The following is a 16,466-nucleotide window of genomic DNA, read 5'->3' on the forward strand; positions in this document are numbered from 1 at the left end:
TGTCTCAAATCCTAAATATTTTTGAGTGAATGTCACAGAATTTTAATATCGATGTCTTCTTGAATGAGTCACATGGATTCTATTCTAGTGCACTTATTCAAATTGTGAATGGAAAGCACTATACTTGCATACAAAGGCACACTCATATTGATAAGTCCAGATAGGAATTGGGAATTAAGCACAAGGCTGTACAATATCGGATATAACGTTTTTTTTGCACCTATTTCAAATACTTAAACCATCCTGTGCCAATGGTTACTATCTCAGTATGTGAAGGCCTGTGTGCCCTGCTTAACTGTGAAAAAAAGGAAGTCATCTTAAGAAAGGAAGCTGTAAATGAGCACATGAACGCATATCTATAGCCTGCACTGGCAGGCAGAAGCCCTGCAACCACACACTCAGTCACAGGACCAGAACAGCACAGAAAACACCCACCCACCCCATGTAAGTGAAACTACAAAGAGGCTCAATAGACACGCAGGAAGCGCATCAGCAAAATTATGGACTAAAAAAAGAGACTTAAGAAATAGACACAAACCTGAGTAAGAAAAGTAGTGTTTTAAGAAGGGTAAGTTATCCATTTATCTGTTATTTTATTTCTTGATGGGAATTCTTTCCAGCTAAGTTCTCCAGTTGATTACGTTTAAATGAATTTGAAGGTTCCTGTCTAAATGCCATAGGACATACAGTATTGAACTGCTCTGTAGCTCCTTTTCTGATGAGCTCATCATGAAACACATCTGTTGTGTTCATGTCAGATAATAAACTAGTGCTCTGAATTCCTTTGTGTTATCTTTTGCTGCCTTGGCCTGGGTCAATACAGCATACTTTTAAGTACTCAGAACCCTAGCAATGGGCTCTGATATTCTCTAGGGTGTGTCACTTTATCTCCCTCTGGCTTCTTCCTTCAATCTCTCATCACCATTACATGAAATGGACCTGTTAGAATGGAGAACAATAGGACTTACACACATGCCTCCCTGCAGGACACGCCACTGTAGTTTTGTTTTTGACTTGAGGATGAGATTTTTAATCAAGAAGACAATCTGAAGCAGGAAAACTTACTTCTGGTGAGTCAAATGATGTGTTATGGTTTTATTTACCAGTTTTAAATCGTTAGATTGCTTCTGGAGAGTATTGTCAAATGTCTGTAGTATCAGTGAAATCCTCTTTGTTTGAACATATTTTAATGTGCATTCTCATATCACGCTGTTGTGATTTTATCATATATCTTGTACATTTGAACGTACAGCCATGCAGACAATTAAAAAGACACAGTGCACTGCTTGGTTTTGTGGATGTTTTATGCGATGTAATGAGGATATGGGAAATTGCCACACATAATTGAACAACAAAGAGGTTTTAAAATACAGTTTTGTTAATGAAAACAAATGTTGAATTCATTCAGATGTGATGCGAGTACATACTTCTATTTTTCCTTTCTTTATTTCTGGCTGCATTACAGATTCCTCGTGATGATCATGGAGTCTAAGTTAACAGAGTTTCTACTGAGGCACAAATTCCCCATTTCGTGACTAAAAAAAGAGGAACAATAAGCCACCAAAGATCAGGTTCCCATTATCCTTAACATGATCATTTAGATTAAAACATCATATATATATATATATACACACAGTATATAGCATATATCCTTTAATGGGGATCATCTGAACTTTGCAGGAATATTTGCAGATTCTTTTTCTGAATAAAAGATACTGTACATGATTTGATTATTCTGCAAAGATCAAGGGCGTACTGTTGTCATGGAAATCTTCTAAATACACTCCTTGTTAGTCACTGGGGGTAAAAACATCACATGTCTGAAAATATGTCTGTGCCCTTAAAGGCCAGTGAGGTGATCCCCTGTGGTAAACATGTTTCAGACCCAGCTGATACAAACACATACGTACTGTAGTAACTCATCTTAAAGCACTAACAGGAAAGTCTCGTCTTACATTATTTATACCCATGGCTCTCAACTGCTTCCGGCTTTTGAGCCACTCAAACAAAGCAAAATGTGTGTGTGTGTGTGTGTGTGTGTGTGTGTGTGTGTGTGTGTGTGTGTGTGTGTGAGTGTGTGAGTGAGTTATCAACACAGTTGTGAGCAGTGAGAATGATTTTCGATTGAATAAGGTGAAAGACGATTAGAGAAAACATTTTGTCAAGCAGAAATGCGTTTTTTTTATTTTACTTATTTCAATAAACTGTTTTTTAGTTTTATTTTTATTTCTGTGTCATGCCAAACATTTGGACCATCCCACATAGGATAAATAGACATTTAACAGAGGTCTGCCAGTCTCGCATATACAAATCATGTTGAGAAATAAAATAATAAAAAATATAATAATAAAATAATAACAAATGCAGTACAAACTAAGAAATATATACAGTTAATCTTGGTAAAGAGCTTTTTTTTTCACTTCTTCCAGGCTTTCTGAGGTTTCTCAAGTTCCACATGCTATAAACAGCCATCTCAGTCTTTGAGCATCATCCATATTTACAAAATCAATATCTGTGTTTAGCTTACTAAACAAGGCATCACGCTGTTCACAATAATGACAGTAGACGACAAAAGTGGAACTCATTTTCTATTATTATTTAAACATATAGTGGGTGGGTTAGTGTTAGGATCCATCCCCTAACCCTAACCCACCCACAAGTTGGAAACCACTGGTCTACGGAAAGTAGTTTTTTTATACAAGATAGCTATTTTTAAATGGAAATCTGTAGAAGTAGTTGAAGCTAACTACTTCTCCACATATGTACCTCTAGCTGTCAAATTAACTTCACCGGATCTGTTGGATGTTGTCTGATGTGCACTCGGGCTGTATGTCTGTCTATGCAGACCCCTGGAGCAAGAGGTGAAGATGGAGAAGTCAGAGATGTTTGGCTTCTCTCTGGAGACAGACGACAGGACGGAGGAGGAAAAAACGCGGCAGAAAGCGCCAAAGAAGGACAGTGTTTTTTCTGCCCTGGGTTTGGGCCAGGAGTTGCCCAAGGCTCCCATGGACACTGATTACCAGGAGGAAATGGAGACGACCAAGCCTCAAATCAGATTCAATCTCAACTTTGACAAGTGAGCCTCCCCATGCAAAGATAAAGTGATCTCTGCCTTTTTTTAATACTCATAACACCATGGGTGCTGTGTATTGTCAAGCCCCATGGTTTTGTTTAATGCAGAATGTGAAGCTGCTTGGCCTTTTGACTCACATTAATCTCTTGTAACTGTGTTATCACTAAAATATTTTGCCGATAGAAAGATTCGACGTGAGCAGCAGCCCGACCAGAAGAGAGACAGCAAGACGTTTAACATTGATAGGTTGTTTGAAGCCGTGGCCAGCCGGGATGTCAGAAAGCTGGATGGCCTGCATCAGTACCTGCACCAGAACATGAAGAAACTCTCAGACTCTCTGTGTGAGTGTGAGACCCATGATGCAACAGCTGCACCACACAGTAAGCTGTAGACCTGTGTGTTATCTCCCTGAATGTGTGGTTGCACCCGCAGATCAGTCCTATGGTAAAACTGCCCTGATGAAGGCTCTGCTGCACCTCAGGGATGGCGAGAACAAGACGGTGGAACTATTAATCGACATTTCAGAGAAAATGGGCGACATTAAAGAGTTTGTGAATGCAGCCTACACCAACAGCTACTACAAAGGTAAACTGTGTATGAAGCAGAATTTCTGTGAGAATGTACTTTTGCAACATTCTGCTTTTTTTTAAATACGTATTGATGTGTGACTAGTCTCGCATTGCCAGACCTACAGTATCTCCACAGCGCTGTGGAGTACGGCCTGGCTACACCACAGATACATTCTAGGATAGGAGAAAAAAACACTGGTTTGCATTTCTTTAAACCAATCACAATCGTCTTGGGCGGCGCTAAGCTCTGGACGCAGCAACGGTGGCTCTGCAAAATAGTCTCGGGAAGGAACTTGTTCTGGTGGAACATTTGCACCCCGCAAAAGAAAACGCCACATACAATATTAAAAAAAGTGAACTGTTCCCACAATACAGTAACGTGAGCTATTTAAATTAGCTGGATACATGGTTAAACCTCATTTGCTCTTACCAGTGTATCTCCGTGTGTACTTCGCCCACAGCAATCCCACCAATCGGTCCCAAAACTTCCCAGTTAGATAGTAAATGCCGTAACGTTAAACATATTCTTTGTAAATCTTTACAATTATTCCTCTAAAAAATCCAAGCAGGCCTGCTTTGTTGCACGATCCAAATTTTCTTACAAACTTGCCATTTTCAGCGTGCAGCTTGCCAGCTCGAGGTTAGTTAGTTAGAGTTTGAGAACGGCAACATACAGATCGGAAGGCGAGGGCAATTATTCGGAAATGTACTTCTGTTGATCCAAACTAATGTGTGATTGACAGGCCAGACCGCTCTCCATATAGCCATTGAGAGGAGGAGTTGTTCCTATGTGAAGCTGCTGATCAGTAAAGGAGCAGATGTCCATGCCAAAGCCTGCGGAACATTCTTCCAACCACACGATGGCCCAAACTTCTACTTTGGTGAGTCCATGCTGCTGCAGGAAATCGCACAACTTACATTTCTCTAAATGTTTCCAACAATGTTCAAAAAGAAATCTGTAATTTGAATCAATGACACGGAGCGTGGTACTTGTTCGCCTGTCAATGGCGTCATATAACGATTGAGCATGCCATTTCCAAATCATTTGATTTTATTGTTGTTAATACATAGATACATACCATTTAGAAGACTAATATTCTGAAGAGCCCTCACCGTTTAATCCTCTGAGACACATTGTTTTGTAATTTGTAGAGGGGACAGGGGATCTTTAGGGGGAGATAGCAGGTATACAGTAGATGCCACATACAGTAAACAACATCTGAATGCTGGGAACCTGATTCATTTGAGAGGTTTTTCTAGTCATGAATCTGTTATTTGCACAAGGGTTTACAGATGTTTCCTAAGTGAAAGGAAGTATCCAAAGAAAAAATTAAGAAAACACAAAAAGGCTTCACATACACATAATGTTCAGCCCCCCTCCCCAGCCCAATCATTTTGATGCATACTGGACCATGATTAGTTATCACAAAACCATACTCGCATACACACATTCAGACAGAGATGCATTTAAATCAGTTATACAGAAGAAAACAAAGTGAACTGGATGTCTCTCTGTGTTGTCCTCAGGTGAGCTGCCTCTGTCTCTGGCAGCCTGCACCAACCAGCCCGACATGGTGGACTTCCTCATGGAGAACAGTTACCAACGAGCGGACGCTACGATGGGGGACTCTAGCGGCAACACGGTGCTGCACGCCCTGGTGGTGGTGGCTGACAACACTGAGGCTAACACACAGTTTATTACCCAAATGTACGACCGCATCCTCAAAACCACAGCCAAGCTGCACCCCATGCTGAAGCTGGAGGACACTGAGAACCACAAGGGGCTGACGCCTCTCAAAATGGCTGCCAAGACTGGCAAGATTGGGGTAAACACATACTGCAGAGTCACTTCAGACACAGCCGAATAGAAATTAGTTATGGGACGATGTGCTTTTGTCCCGATTGGCATCTTTCACAATACATGGGTGCCGATTCGATTTGTATTGCGAGTCTAGAAGTATTCCAATTCGATAGTATTGAGTATTGCGATTTTCCTTCTTTTACAAAAACAAAAAGTTGAGTAATACACTTCTAGAGACAATTTATGATGAGACATTTCTAAAGACTAATTGTTTTCTAAAAGTCAGTCAGTCAGTCTGGCATGTATTTCATTTGTAAAGAAGTACATAACAGGTATTTTCTGCTTTTTCTGCTTCAGCTCTGTTTTGCTGGAAACAGATATGATGTAGTTGCCGTCGGCGGTACCGTATAAACAGAAAATATTTAGGTGAATGAATCACTGGCAAAGAAATCAAATAAAAATATTGATTCTGGGGAAAACAATCGATTTTAAAAATCGTCACCAAAAAAAAATCAGGATACACACATGAATCGATTTATTTTCCCACCCCTCATAGAAATATATTGGGGCCCAAGGTCAAAAATATACTATTGGATCCCAGCTTCTCTGACAACCCAGAAGTTAATGTTTTAGTGGGCCCTATGAGTTTCTGGATTGGGGTCTGTAGTCCTTCAGGCTAAAGTGGAGTCACATACATGTCTACAATTTCAGTCCAGATGTTGCACTACCTGGATGACTGGGATTGAACATTCCCAGACATTATTTTACTCTGACTTTCCTTTCATTTGTCTGCAGCTTTTTTCACACATCCTAAAACGGGAATTCCAAGAGAGTCACACTAAACATTTGTCCCGTAAATTCACTGAGTGGGTTTACGGGCCCGTCCGCAGCTCCCTGTACGACCTGGCCTCTGTGGACTCGTTTGAGGAAAACTCAGTCATGGAGATACTGGTCTACGGCAGTGACATTCCTGTGAGTGCCGGCATTGTGAGCCCAGTCAGAACAGCTGCTGCTGTAGTCACTCTGTACTCAAACATCTGTCTCCTCTCAGAACCGCCACGAGATGCTCCAGTTGGAGCCTCTGAGCCAGATGCTGGAGGAGAAGTGGAAGACATTTGCTGGCCCAATGTTTGTTTTTAACTACCTGGTCTACGTCCTGTACCTGATCATCTTCACTATGGTCGCCTACTATAGAAAGGGTGGAAAGGTGAACTGGCTGCTACAAACTGTGTAATTGATCTGTGTAGCCATCCCAGACAGACCTGTGGTGATGTTGCTTGTGTTTCTTCTTTCTGCCCCACAGCTGCCGTTTCCCCTCGAACACACGCCAGTGGGTTACCTGTATGTCTCAGGCCAGCTAGTGACAATGCTGGCAAACTGCTATTTCTTTGTCATTGGGGTATGTAAGTGCCCATGCCTTTTAAATTCAAATTAAAATCCAGGGGCTCACATCACCAACCTTGTGCAAGTTGTGCTCCAATTATGTGATTTATCAAAATCGTTATCTAAATCCCTAGATCATAGACATGAAGAGGAAACGCCCGAAGATGCAGACGTTGCTGATTGATGGATATTATGAGATTCTTTTGTAAGTAGCAATGTTTATGTCTCCCAGATGTGGTCAAAATTAAAGGTATCCTGTAAAAATTTATTGTAAACGAACAAGTTATGTTTACAGTGATTGTTTTTAATCCAATGCAACATTTGCAAAGCTGATTTTTTTTTAATACACGCTCACACTCATGCGTGTGTCTTTATGCGCGAAAGAGTAAGTCAACACCAGGCTGAAAACCTGGCTGTGGTCAGAAATGTGCTCTGTGCCACCTTGACAACACCCAACAGTGATGTAACAGTGTACTGACACACCTAATTAGAGTATGCATCTACATCACTGCTGCAGGCTCAGAAGTTAAACCACCAGAGGTCAGCAAAACAACATTTTTCTAAAGTTACATTGCTTTTTAAAAATATTCAGTTTGGGGTTTAGGAACTTTCTTCACAAGATCCTCACCCACTGTGAAAGAGTTGTCAACATATTTATGAAAATGATGTTTTTAGGAATTAATAGGACACATTGTGCAGAATAATTTTTACACCCAAAGTCAGGTTTACATACAGTGCCTATAAAAAGTATTCGCTCCCTTTTCATGTTGTCTTGTTTTACAACATTGACTTAAAGTAGATTTAATGTGTTTTTGTGGCCATTTTAAAACATACTTTTCACACTATTCACACAGAACAACACACACGTTAATCCAACACATTACCACAATTAACTGACATATAGAATCAGGTTAAGAAGAAATAAAATGAAATTAGACAAAACAGGAATGAAAAACGTGGGGATACATCCACCCAGATAGTTCCACCCACCTTTCTTGCTGCTTTGCTTTTCATGAAAACTTTCTATGTATTCTTTAATATAAAAGGAGCATATTAGACTTGGAATCATCTTTAACTGACAGCATCTCCAAGATGATATATGGTAACTGTGAATAATTGAACCGTAGCAGTTGGTGATGGTAACTGACACTGTACCTATATACCCATGCAATTTCTGTTGCATCTGTTATAGTGCTTTTCAGTCACCTTTTGCTTGGAGTGTTCCTTTGTTGTTTTGCCACAATACTTACCAGCGGTGGAAGAAGTACCACACTGTAAAAATACTCTGTTACAAGTGAAAGTCCTGCATTGAAAATGTTACTTAAAGGTGCTGTAGGTAGGATTGCGAAGATCCAGGACTTCCAGAAAATTTGAACATCGACAACTTCTCAGTCCCTCCCCCCTTTCTGCTAAAGCCCCAAACTCCTAAGTTCTTCCCCCCACAAGGGAGCATGAATGCGTGTGCTTGAATAGTGATTGACACGCAGTAAGACACTCCCCCTGGCCCTGATTGGTGCATCTGAACAGGGCGCGGTGGATTTTTGCAAATCACACTACAGGCTGTAGGTGGTGATTTTTTTTTTAATGACCAGCTTCATGTAGTTCTACTGGAACATAGGGTCAGTTTCAGCAAATATGACAGAAAGGTAGTTTTATAAGGCTTACCTACTGCACCTTTAAGTAAAAGTATGCAAGTATCATCAGGAAAATGTATTTAAAGTACTAAACGTAAAAGTAATCAATAAAATAATCAAACGAAAAAGCCTCACATTTTAGAAACTGGAAACGATCCAAACTGTTCCGTCAATCAACTAAGTGTTTAATCAGCTAATAATTTCAGCTGGACTTGTAGGCCGTTATATTGTTGGGTAGTTCAATTTATGATAAAACATTGTATTTTATAAACGTGTTTTGTGTGCAAAAATCTTAACTTGGAAAGTAACTAGTAACTAAAGCTGTCAGGTTAATGTAGTAGCGTAAGAAGTACAATATTTCTCTCTGAAATGTAGTGGAGTAGAAGTAGAAAGTGGCATGAAAAAAAAAGACTCAAGTAACTGAAATTTGTACTTAGTACAGTACTTGAGCAAATTTACTTAATTACATTCCACCACTGATACTGACTCACCAAAACTGTGACCTTCCTGATACACTTGTAATTATTCTACAATCAACTGAAACCCCTCAACTACACACAGGTGATCTTTAATGTTTGTATTTTATATTTGTAATTAATGTAGATCCCTTCGTACAGATCTGCTTTCACTTTGACTTTAAAACGACTTTTCTGTTAATCAGTGTCAAAAAAAGCCACATTAAATCTTCTTGATTGATGAGTGTGAATATAATTTGTGAATACTTTTTTATAGGCACTGTATAATCTTAAATCTAGTGAAAGAAAAAAAACATTATAAAACATAATTTGGTGGTTCTCTTGACAATGCTTAATCACCAAATAACTCCTGGGATTTATTGAACAGCAAAGATGATCTGAGGATCGGTTCTTCTTTTTTCTTCTGTGTCATTTTGTGTTTTGGACTTACGTACACACTATATAGTAAAATCCTCATGTTTTATAGTACACATTTGCATTTTTAGCATGTAGCTGTGCAGGATCACAGTGGCTTCTCTGCTTTTGGTAGTTTTGTGCAGGGCGCCCTGTTCCTGGTCTCCGCCGGGCTGTACCTGTTCAGGCGGCAGGAGTACCTCGGCTTTCTGGTGCTGTGTCTTGCTCTCAGCTGGGTGAACATGCTCTACTTCTCCAGAGGCGACAAACACATGGGCATCTACAGCATCATGATACAGAAGGTATAGTCCACACAGGTGGCACTGCAACCACAGTGAACATCACAGTCAACAATCTGATCCCTGAAGTCTCTTTTCTTCTCTGTAGATGATCCTTTGTGATATTCTGCGTTTTCTTTTTGTCTACATCGTCTTCCTCTTGGGATTTTCAGCAGGTATTTCTCCCGTGTAAAGATTCATTCAAAAAGACATCTACTACTTATGCAAGAGGATAAGGGCCAGTCAGAATTTAAGTTTAAAGTCAGAATTCAAAGTTGTTTACATTTTTCACGTGTCCTTAATCCTCTTCCAAAATGCTTTTTTACAAGGTAATGTTATCAAGAGTTTTACTTATCTTAAATTCCCTTTTTTTCCAACCTAGGCTACTTTTGTTTTTGTGAGTAAGTGACTGATGGGAACAACAATCATTGAAATTGGTCCAGTATTGGCAAAATAGCAGTGACCAGCAGCCGCAGACCGGGCTGCAATATAACCATAGGGCAAATGTGCATCGTCAATTACGTCCACTAAAAGTGCTGTTTCTGCAACTGACAAGTGTCTGAAAACATTATGGAAAGGATCCCAAAGACCTTTTTGTTTAACCAGAAACAGATCTGAGATTGCTAGCACTAAACCCACCAGACTCCATAAAAAACAATAAAGCCAACATATTTTCACATGTAAATTGGTAAACTATGTGTTTATTTCAACCAAAACTAGAGTTGTGATGTCAAAATGGATTTTCATAGTTGAATGTTTTTTCTGTCAACTTTGAATGGTGTATTTTATGATGCTAAAATAACTGTTTATTTACATAGATTCTGGTGGCCTTAGCAAACGTAATTTTGCGATGTTTAAAAAAACAAACGATCTTACTCTTTAACAGAAAGGTCGACCTCCTTAGAAATCCTTTCCATAATGATGTCAGACACTTAGAATATTAATCTGAGCCTGTCAATGGCAAAACAAGCAGTTTTTTGAACGGAAATTGACGGTGCACTGCCCTATAACTCACATTTTAGCTTGTTTTATTGACTGCTGACTGCAACGGTCTTGTTTAATACTGGACCAATTTCAACAATGAATGTTACCATCAGTCACTTATACACAAAAACATAGAAAAATAGGGTCCAGGTTGAAAGAAAACTAAGTAATAACTCAATTTAAAAGGTACAGGCTACCCATTAAATTGATTTGAGACACACCATGACCACATTTTTTAAGGTCTATTACTTTCCTAAACAAATAACAGACATTTTGAGATACAAACTTGTAATAACACTGCTATTGTCAATATGTCATGAATGGAGGATGTAGCCTACTGTATTTAAATTGCTTCCTATCTCCTGTCCTAGCGGTGGTCACATTGCTCATGGAGCCTGTTGACAAAAAGGGGCGCAGTCTCTTAACTACCATTGCCCCTGGTTCGGACTGTGTAAAACCGTACTTCAGAAGCATCTCCTTCACCATTCTGGAGCTCTTTAAGTTCACCATCGGCATGGGCGACATGGAGTTCACTGAGGGCTACGAGTACAAGGAGGTGTTCTACGTGCTCCTCATCGGCTACATAATTCTCACCTACATCCTGCTGCTCAACATGCTCATCGCCCTCATGAACCACACCGTGGAGAGCATCACCATGAAGAGCACCAGCATCTGGAAGCTACAGGTGAAGCGTCCAGGAGGGCTCCGTGGTCCAGTGTCTGTGTTCAAAGCAGCAGTGGTTTAATGAAGTGCTGTGACTGTTTTCAGAGGGCTATCACCATCCTGGAAATGGAGAAAAGGCTGTCTCGCTGTCTAAGGAAGAGGTTTCGCTGCGGGGTGGAGAAGAACATCCACACTGCTCTTGGAGATGACCGTCGCCGGTGTTTCAGGTTTGCTTCATGACAATACAGCTAGTGACTGACATGTTTCGAGAGGCTCCATCAAGCTGCATGTGTACGTCCTGGATCACATGACAAGTGACGGTTCTAGACCATTTCAAATAGAAGGGCCATGCTGGGGCCACTTGCAATTTTAGGGGCATCAAATATATTAAGCACAAGAGTTACATACCACCAACCCTTCATAGGTTTGGTTCTACAAAAGACTAACAATACACATATAACAATAAACACAAGAATACTCATTCTACGTTTGATTTATCACAGCACATGAATAATATTCCCTCTTTGGGGATAAAGTTGTGGTTAAAAATGTATGAAACACAGTTAGGGGAGCCAAATGGGGGTCGAGGCTTAATAATACGGGGACACTGGCCACCCTTGGCCCTCCTCTAGAACCACCGCTGGACAGGACACAACTCAATAATTTGCACCATCACTGATAAGGCCCCAAAGGCCCCATCGCTGTGCGGCAATGGGTTTGTGGTAATGTTATTATCTTTTGGTAATTTTTACCATTAAAACACATATAAACAAGGGATAGCAATGTTGGTCTGTTGGTTTGTTGGCCGGTCTACCACTTTGGTTCAAACTGAAATATCTTATCTTATAATTGGATGGATAGCCATGACATTCAGATCAGACATTCATCTTCCCCTCAGGATGATTTGTAATAACTTGACTCCATTAACTTCTCATCTGGCACCCATCATAAGATCTACATTTAGTTTTGCCCAATAATACTTTAGTTTATGACCAAATACCTGCAAAACTAATGACATTCCCATCAGCCTCAGCTGTACTTTGTTTAATGCTAATTAGCAAATGTTAGCATGCAAACATGCTACACTAAGATGGTGAACACTATAAACATGACACCTACTAAAACTCTCGCATGTTGTCATTGTGAGCAGGTTAGCATGCTAAATGCTAATATTAAAGGCAGGGTTGGTAATGTTGAAAAATTTGCAAGATTTGAAAGTAGCATCTCCTCAGGGCTCCGTCGAACCCCTAACCAGAGCAGAGTGGAGAAAGCACCGCAGTTTTTCTTCATGTTTCATTCACTGGTTTAGCAAACACCTAATATTATCATACCGAATGTTTAAGACTAACATGACTACTTTTAGCAATGCGCCGACCATGCGCACTGAGCTCAGGCTCGGGGAAGGAAGGCATTTCATTGGTTGTTTCCAGCGGACCGTGAGTCAGTGATTGGTGGGTGTTTTTACAGGATTACAGCAGTTACAGGTGACAGATCTTTTTCGCTCCTTTTTCAGAACCCATAAGTTATTTATTGCTGGCGGGTTGTAGTGTGGAAAAAGTTACCAACCTTGCCTTTAACTTCAAGCATAAAAGGTACTAATTGGTTTTCAATTGACTGTGGGCAAAACATATTGAAGCCAGCATATGCAAACTGCCGAGTGCACTGTACCTGACAGGAACTCAAAGGCAACAGGATACATGCTCAGTGCACATGGCTCCCTAGCAGATTAATCCAGGGCTGGAGAAAAGAGCATGTTTGCTATGTTTATGATGGTTGAATACCCAGTATTACTTATTAGTGACAAGCAGAGGCATGCTTTCTATTCATGTCTACTGCTCAGTAGTGGTCCCCTATTGTGTCCAGTTATGCTGGATAAGACACTAAATCTGCACGTGTGTCCAGAAATGGTGGGATTGTATAGGCGGTTTCCTGGTGATAGGAAGGAGTACTGTGAGAGGTTTACTTCTGAAGTTGTTTTCTGACTTACATTTTTGGCAGGTGTGGTCTGTTATTGGACTTGGTTGTGAGACAGTCTGCTATGTTACAAAATCTCTTATACATGTCAAACCACCTCTACAGGCTGATCATCTGAGCAGCGAAAGAAAATCAAGGTATAGCAAGTAATAATACCAAAGCAGAAAAGAAACAAAGGTGTAGGTGTGAAGATTTAACAAAAGATGCAGCTGTGTGAGCAGCATCGATTGATGCGCAGCACACTGTGTTCTTCACTAATTTGCCTTCTCTGACAGCTGAGTGATGCATCACACAGCAGACAGTAATTGGAGCATGTGTCCCCTTGTCGTCTCAGAGTGGAGGAAGTCAACTGGAACAAATGGAACATCAACCTGGGCAAAATCAATGAGGATCCTGGGTGCTGGGATTGCGCCCAACAGCCCGCCTCAAACACTCTGCCGGACAGACCAACCAGAGGTGCAGAAACATGAATGCTTTTTTTTGCAATTAGAAAATGCTTTTTAAGCATTTCTCTGTGACATGAAAGTAATCCATGTCTAGTAACATTTCCTTCTGTATCCACAGGGAGGAGCTGGAGAGGCTTATTCATGGATGGCAGTCGACGGTCGCGGCAGACATACGAGTCCACAGAGATGAGTCCTCTGGGCACCTCGCCGATCTAAAGAGACAACAGAGAGCTTCACTCTGGCTGCTCAACCTGACTGACCCGAGCATCGAGGCATTCAAACCTAAAGACAGTATTCAGTTTCAGTTCCCCAAGAAATGTAACTGTCAAATGTGTGGACTGCCTTTCTGACTGACTGATATTCCCATGCCAACTTGATTTAAAATCCTGTATTTGAGGCAATAGTTCACTGAGATGAGCAGTGATGTGGAAGATATTGCAGATCTTTGTTCATCCGACTGACAAAATGGCGTAAAATAGAATGTATCAAAGCTGAAAGCTGCATTAAGTGCTGCTTAATTGCCAAGTCACATGTTTGCAATACATTAAACATTTAATCCAAAGGCTTTTGCACATGCTGTTTCTACCACCACCTGAACAGGATGCACATCCTCTCTGCACAAAGGCCAAAACCTGCCGGCACCTCTGACATCGCTCAAAATCCTTCATGGAGTAATACTGATTACGAAAGGTGCTGATCCTGCTCTCATGCTGTGTGCCCTTTATACAAGTCCCATTTTCATCACAGCCAGACAAGCTAAATCTACTGCAGCCAGATAGTCCTGTGGATTTCGCAGCTTGCTTCGTCTACTCTACTTCCTGTTTCTATTTGGCAGAGGCAGGCTCTGATAAATGGCATGAAAGCACAGCAAGCAGGTGCAATAATCACCACCTTCAGCAATAGCTGTCTCAGTTACGAATTGCATGTGGTTTAGCCTTTTGAACCTTTTAGCCACTTGTAAGGCTGAATATGCAAGACACAAATCTGTGAATAGTAACTGACCGGAACTGTCAGGACAAGATGACAATAGTTGTCCTATCTCATGCAAAATGAAGGGAGCAGGAGAAAAGTGCACACCTTTTTTTTTTTTGCTTAAAAGTACACACCTGTTGTCAGTTTGAATCAGTGTTGCAGATAATCCAAACAACGGTTCAGACTAATTTCAAAGCATAAATTAGAACTTTATTTTATTATTACAATATTACAAAAAGAGTAGCACAACTCTCACTCTCTTGCCTCTTATCTGTCTTACAGAATGACACAAAAGAAAGGCTTGTGGACCTTCTTCCATTTCACAGCAATAGTACAAGAAACAAAGAAGGAAAGAAAATTTAAATAACAAGCAAATCAAGTATTTTAAATAGTCACAACTGCAAACTGAAGCTTTGAAACTTGGAAAGAAAATGTTACAACTCAGTAACTACACATTGCTAAAATATATAATTACAAAATGTGACTCCTTTTTCTTGCTTTCCATTATAAAGAATCTCTAAGGAATTGCTCTGTCTATTCAATAAAACAAAAAGAAGAAAAAAAGAAACCAAAAATTGCTGTTTCTGTGTATCCTTACCATCTTCTTTCTCCTTATTATTTGGGGTTTTCATTAAAACCATGCTCATTTTCAAGGGAAGTCCAAGGACCAAACACTTAAGGCTTTTTAAGGGCTGTTAGGGAGTTAAGTGAACAAAACATGGGCGTCACACACACTCTTCTCTCTCTCTCACACGCACACACACTCACCCTTAACTCTACCCACATCAGATCGGCAGGCAACATTCACACACAATCGTTAAACTTTAAAGTTACAGTAGTCTAGTAGGTAAGCCAGTGTACAATAAAATAAACAATGCATTTGCTGTTTCACTTTAAAAACTTAAAAGTACGTTTTGTCTACCTCCAAGTGATCTTGCAAGTGATCAATTTGGTCTTTTCAAACCGACTTCACATCAGAATCAGTAGCAACTACACATAACTTAATTCACTTAAGTTCCTGCTGTCAGGATCAAAACTCTGGTGAGGCTCGTAGTTGGATTCTACAGGACCTTTATTAACAGTATCATTTCTTCTAATCCAGAGTTTTGTCCTGTAACTAGCCTACCGCCTTCAATAACTGCAAAAAACAAATAATCTTAACATTCAAGTAATACGTTTGTCATGGTTACAAAAAACGATCTGAAAAGGAAACAAACAAAATGGCACATCTTCATAACAGTGTCCTTGTTTACATGACTTTGGCCATTTTAAGGTATCAGAGTTAATCTTTCATGACTTTTTTTCTGCACTAAACATTTCACGATCTTGTTGCCAAACCTTCCTGGCATTGACAAAAAGTTGTTGTTTTTTAAACACCTGAATTCATTGCAGCATTTTCAGCAGGACAGAGCATCACCTTTTCAACACATTTGCTCCCCGCTGGATCTTGACTATGTACAAACAACCTGATTACATGCTTCCTAAACTGACAGAGAGGAATCAATCTTGAACAATCCTATTATACAAATAAATAATTACATGTAAAAAAGAATAAAACCTATCCGTACATGTGCATACCGAAAGCTTTTCTGACTTTGTAGTCTCCAGTGTCTGGTGGCTTTGCACTAAAACAAGAGTGAATGATTGTGTTTAATCTTGAAGTTACTATGAGATTGGAGCAACAACACCAAAATTAATTTAGTCACTTGTCTAATTAAACTAGTCTGAGTCCAAGTTCCTGACATGACCTTGTACGTTTTTCAGTGAGGGATCCATCTGTTCTTCTTCTTGTTCTTCTTTCTTACATGCATAAGAAACTG

The 16,466-nt window shown here is 40.1% G+C and overlaps 1 protein-coding gene across 4 annotated transcripts; it reads left to right on the plus strand.

Moving 5' to 3' along the window:
- Positions 1–405: 405 nt before the first annotated feature.
- On the plus strand, positions 406–14,762 carry trpv1 (transient receptor potential cation channel, subfamily V, member 1). Of its 4 annotated transcripts, XM_078265249.1 has the most exons (18): positions 406–568; positions 987–1,070; positions 1,466–1,571; positions 2,846–3,076; positions 3,257–3,414; positions 3,506–3,658; positions 4,386–4,523; positions 5,170–5,468; positions 6,239–6,415; positions 6,495–6,650; positions 6,747–6,842; positions 6,961–7,031; positions 9,466–9,631; positions 9,717–9,783; positions 10,963–11,276; positions 11,360–11,481; positions 13,563–13,684; positions 13,793–14,762. In XM_078265249.1, the coding sequence occupies exons 4-18, from the start codon at positions 2,868–2,870 to the stop codon at positions 13,888–13,890; spliced, it is 2,346 nt and encodes a 781-aa protein (XP_078121375.1). In that variant the 5' UTR covers positions 406–568; positions 987–1,070; positions 1,466–1,571; positions 2,846–2,867; the 3' UTR covers positions 13,891–14,762. The 4 variants fall into 4 exon arrangements, with proteins under 4 accessions (XP_078121375.1, XP_078121374.1, XP_078121373.1 ...); XM_078265248.1 differs by lacking the exon at positions 1,466–1,571; XM_078265250.1 differs by lacking the exon at positions 1,466–1,571 and having other exon boundaries at positions 427–444.
- Positions 14,763–16,466: the final 1,704 nt, after the last annotated feature.

This window comes from Sander vitreus, chromosome 13 (genome assembly GCF_031162955.1).
Source record: "Sander vitreus isolate 19-12246 chromosome 13, sanVit1, whole genome shotgun sequence".
NCBI classification, from domain to species: domain Eukaryota; kingdom Metazoa; phylum Chordata; class Actinopteri; order Perciformes; family Percidae; genus Sander; species Sander vitreus.

Excerpts from the sequence above, each read along its gene's own strand:
- trpv1 (XM_078265249.1), top strand. The coding sequence starts at position 2,868 with ATGGAGAAGTCAGAGATGTTTGGCTTCTCTCTGGAGACAGACGACAGG. Across the intron at positions 9,784-10,962 it reads CCTCTTGGGATTTTCAGCAG|CGGTGGTCACATTGCTCATG; the intron begins GTATTTCTCCCG and ends CTCCTGTCCTAG. Across the intron at positions 13,685-13,792 it reads GCCGGACAGACCAACCAGAG|GGAGGAGCTGGAGAGGCTTA; the intron begins GTGCAGAAACAT and ends CTGTATCCACAG.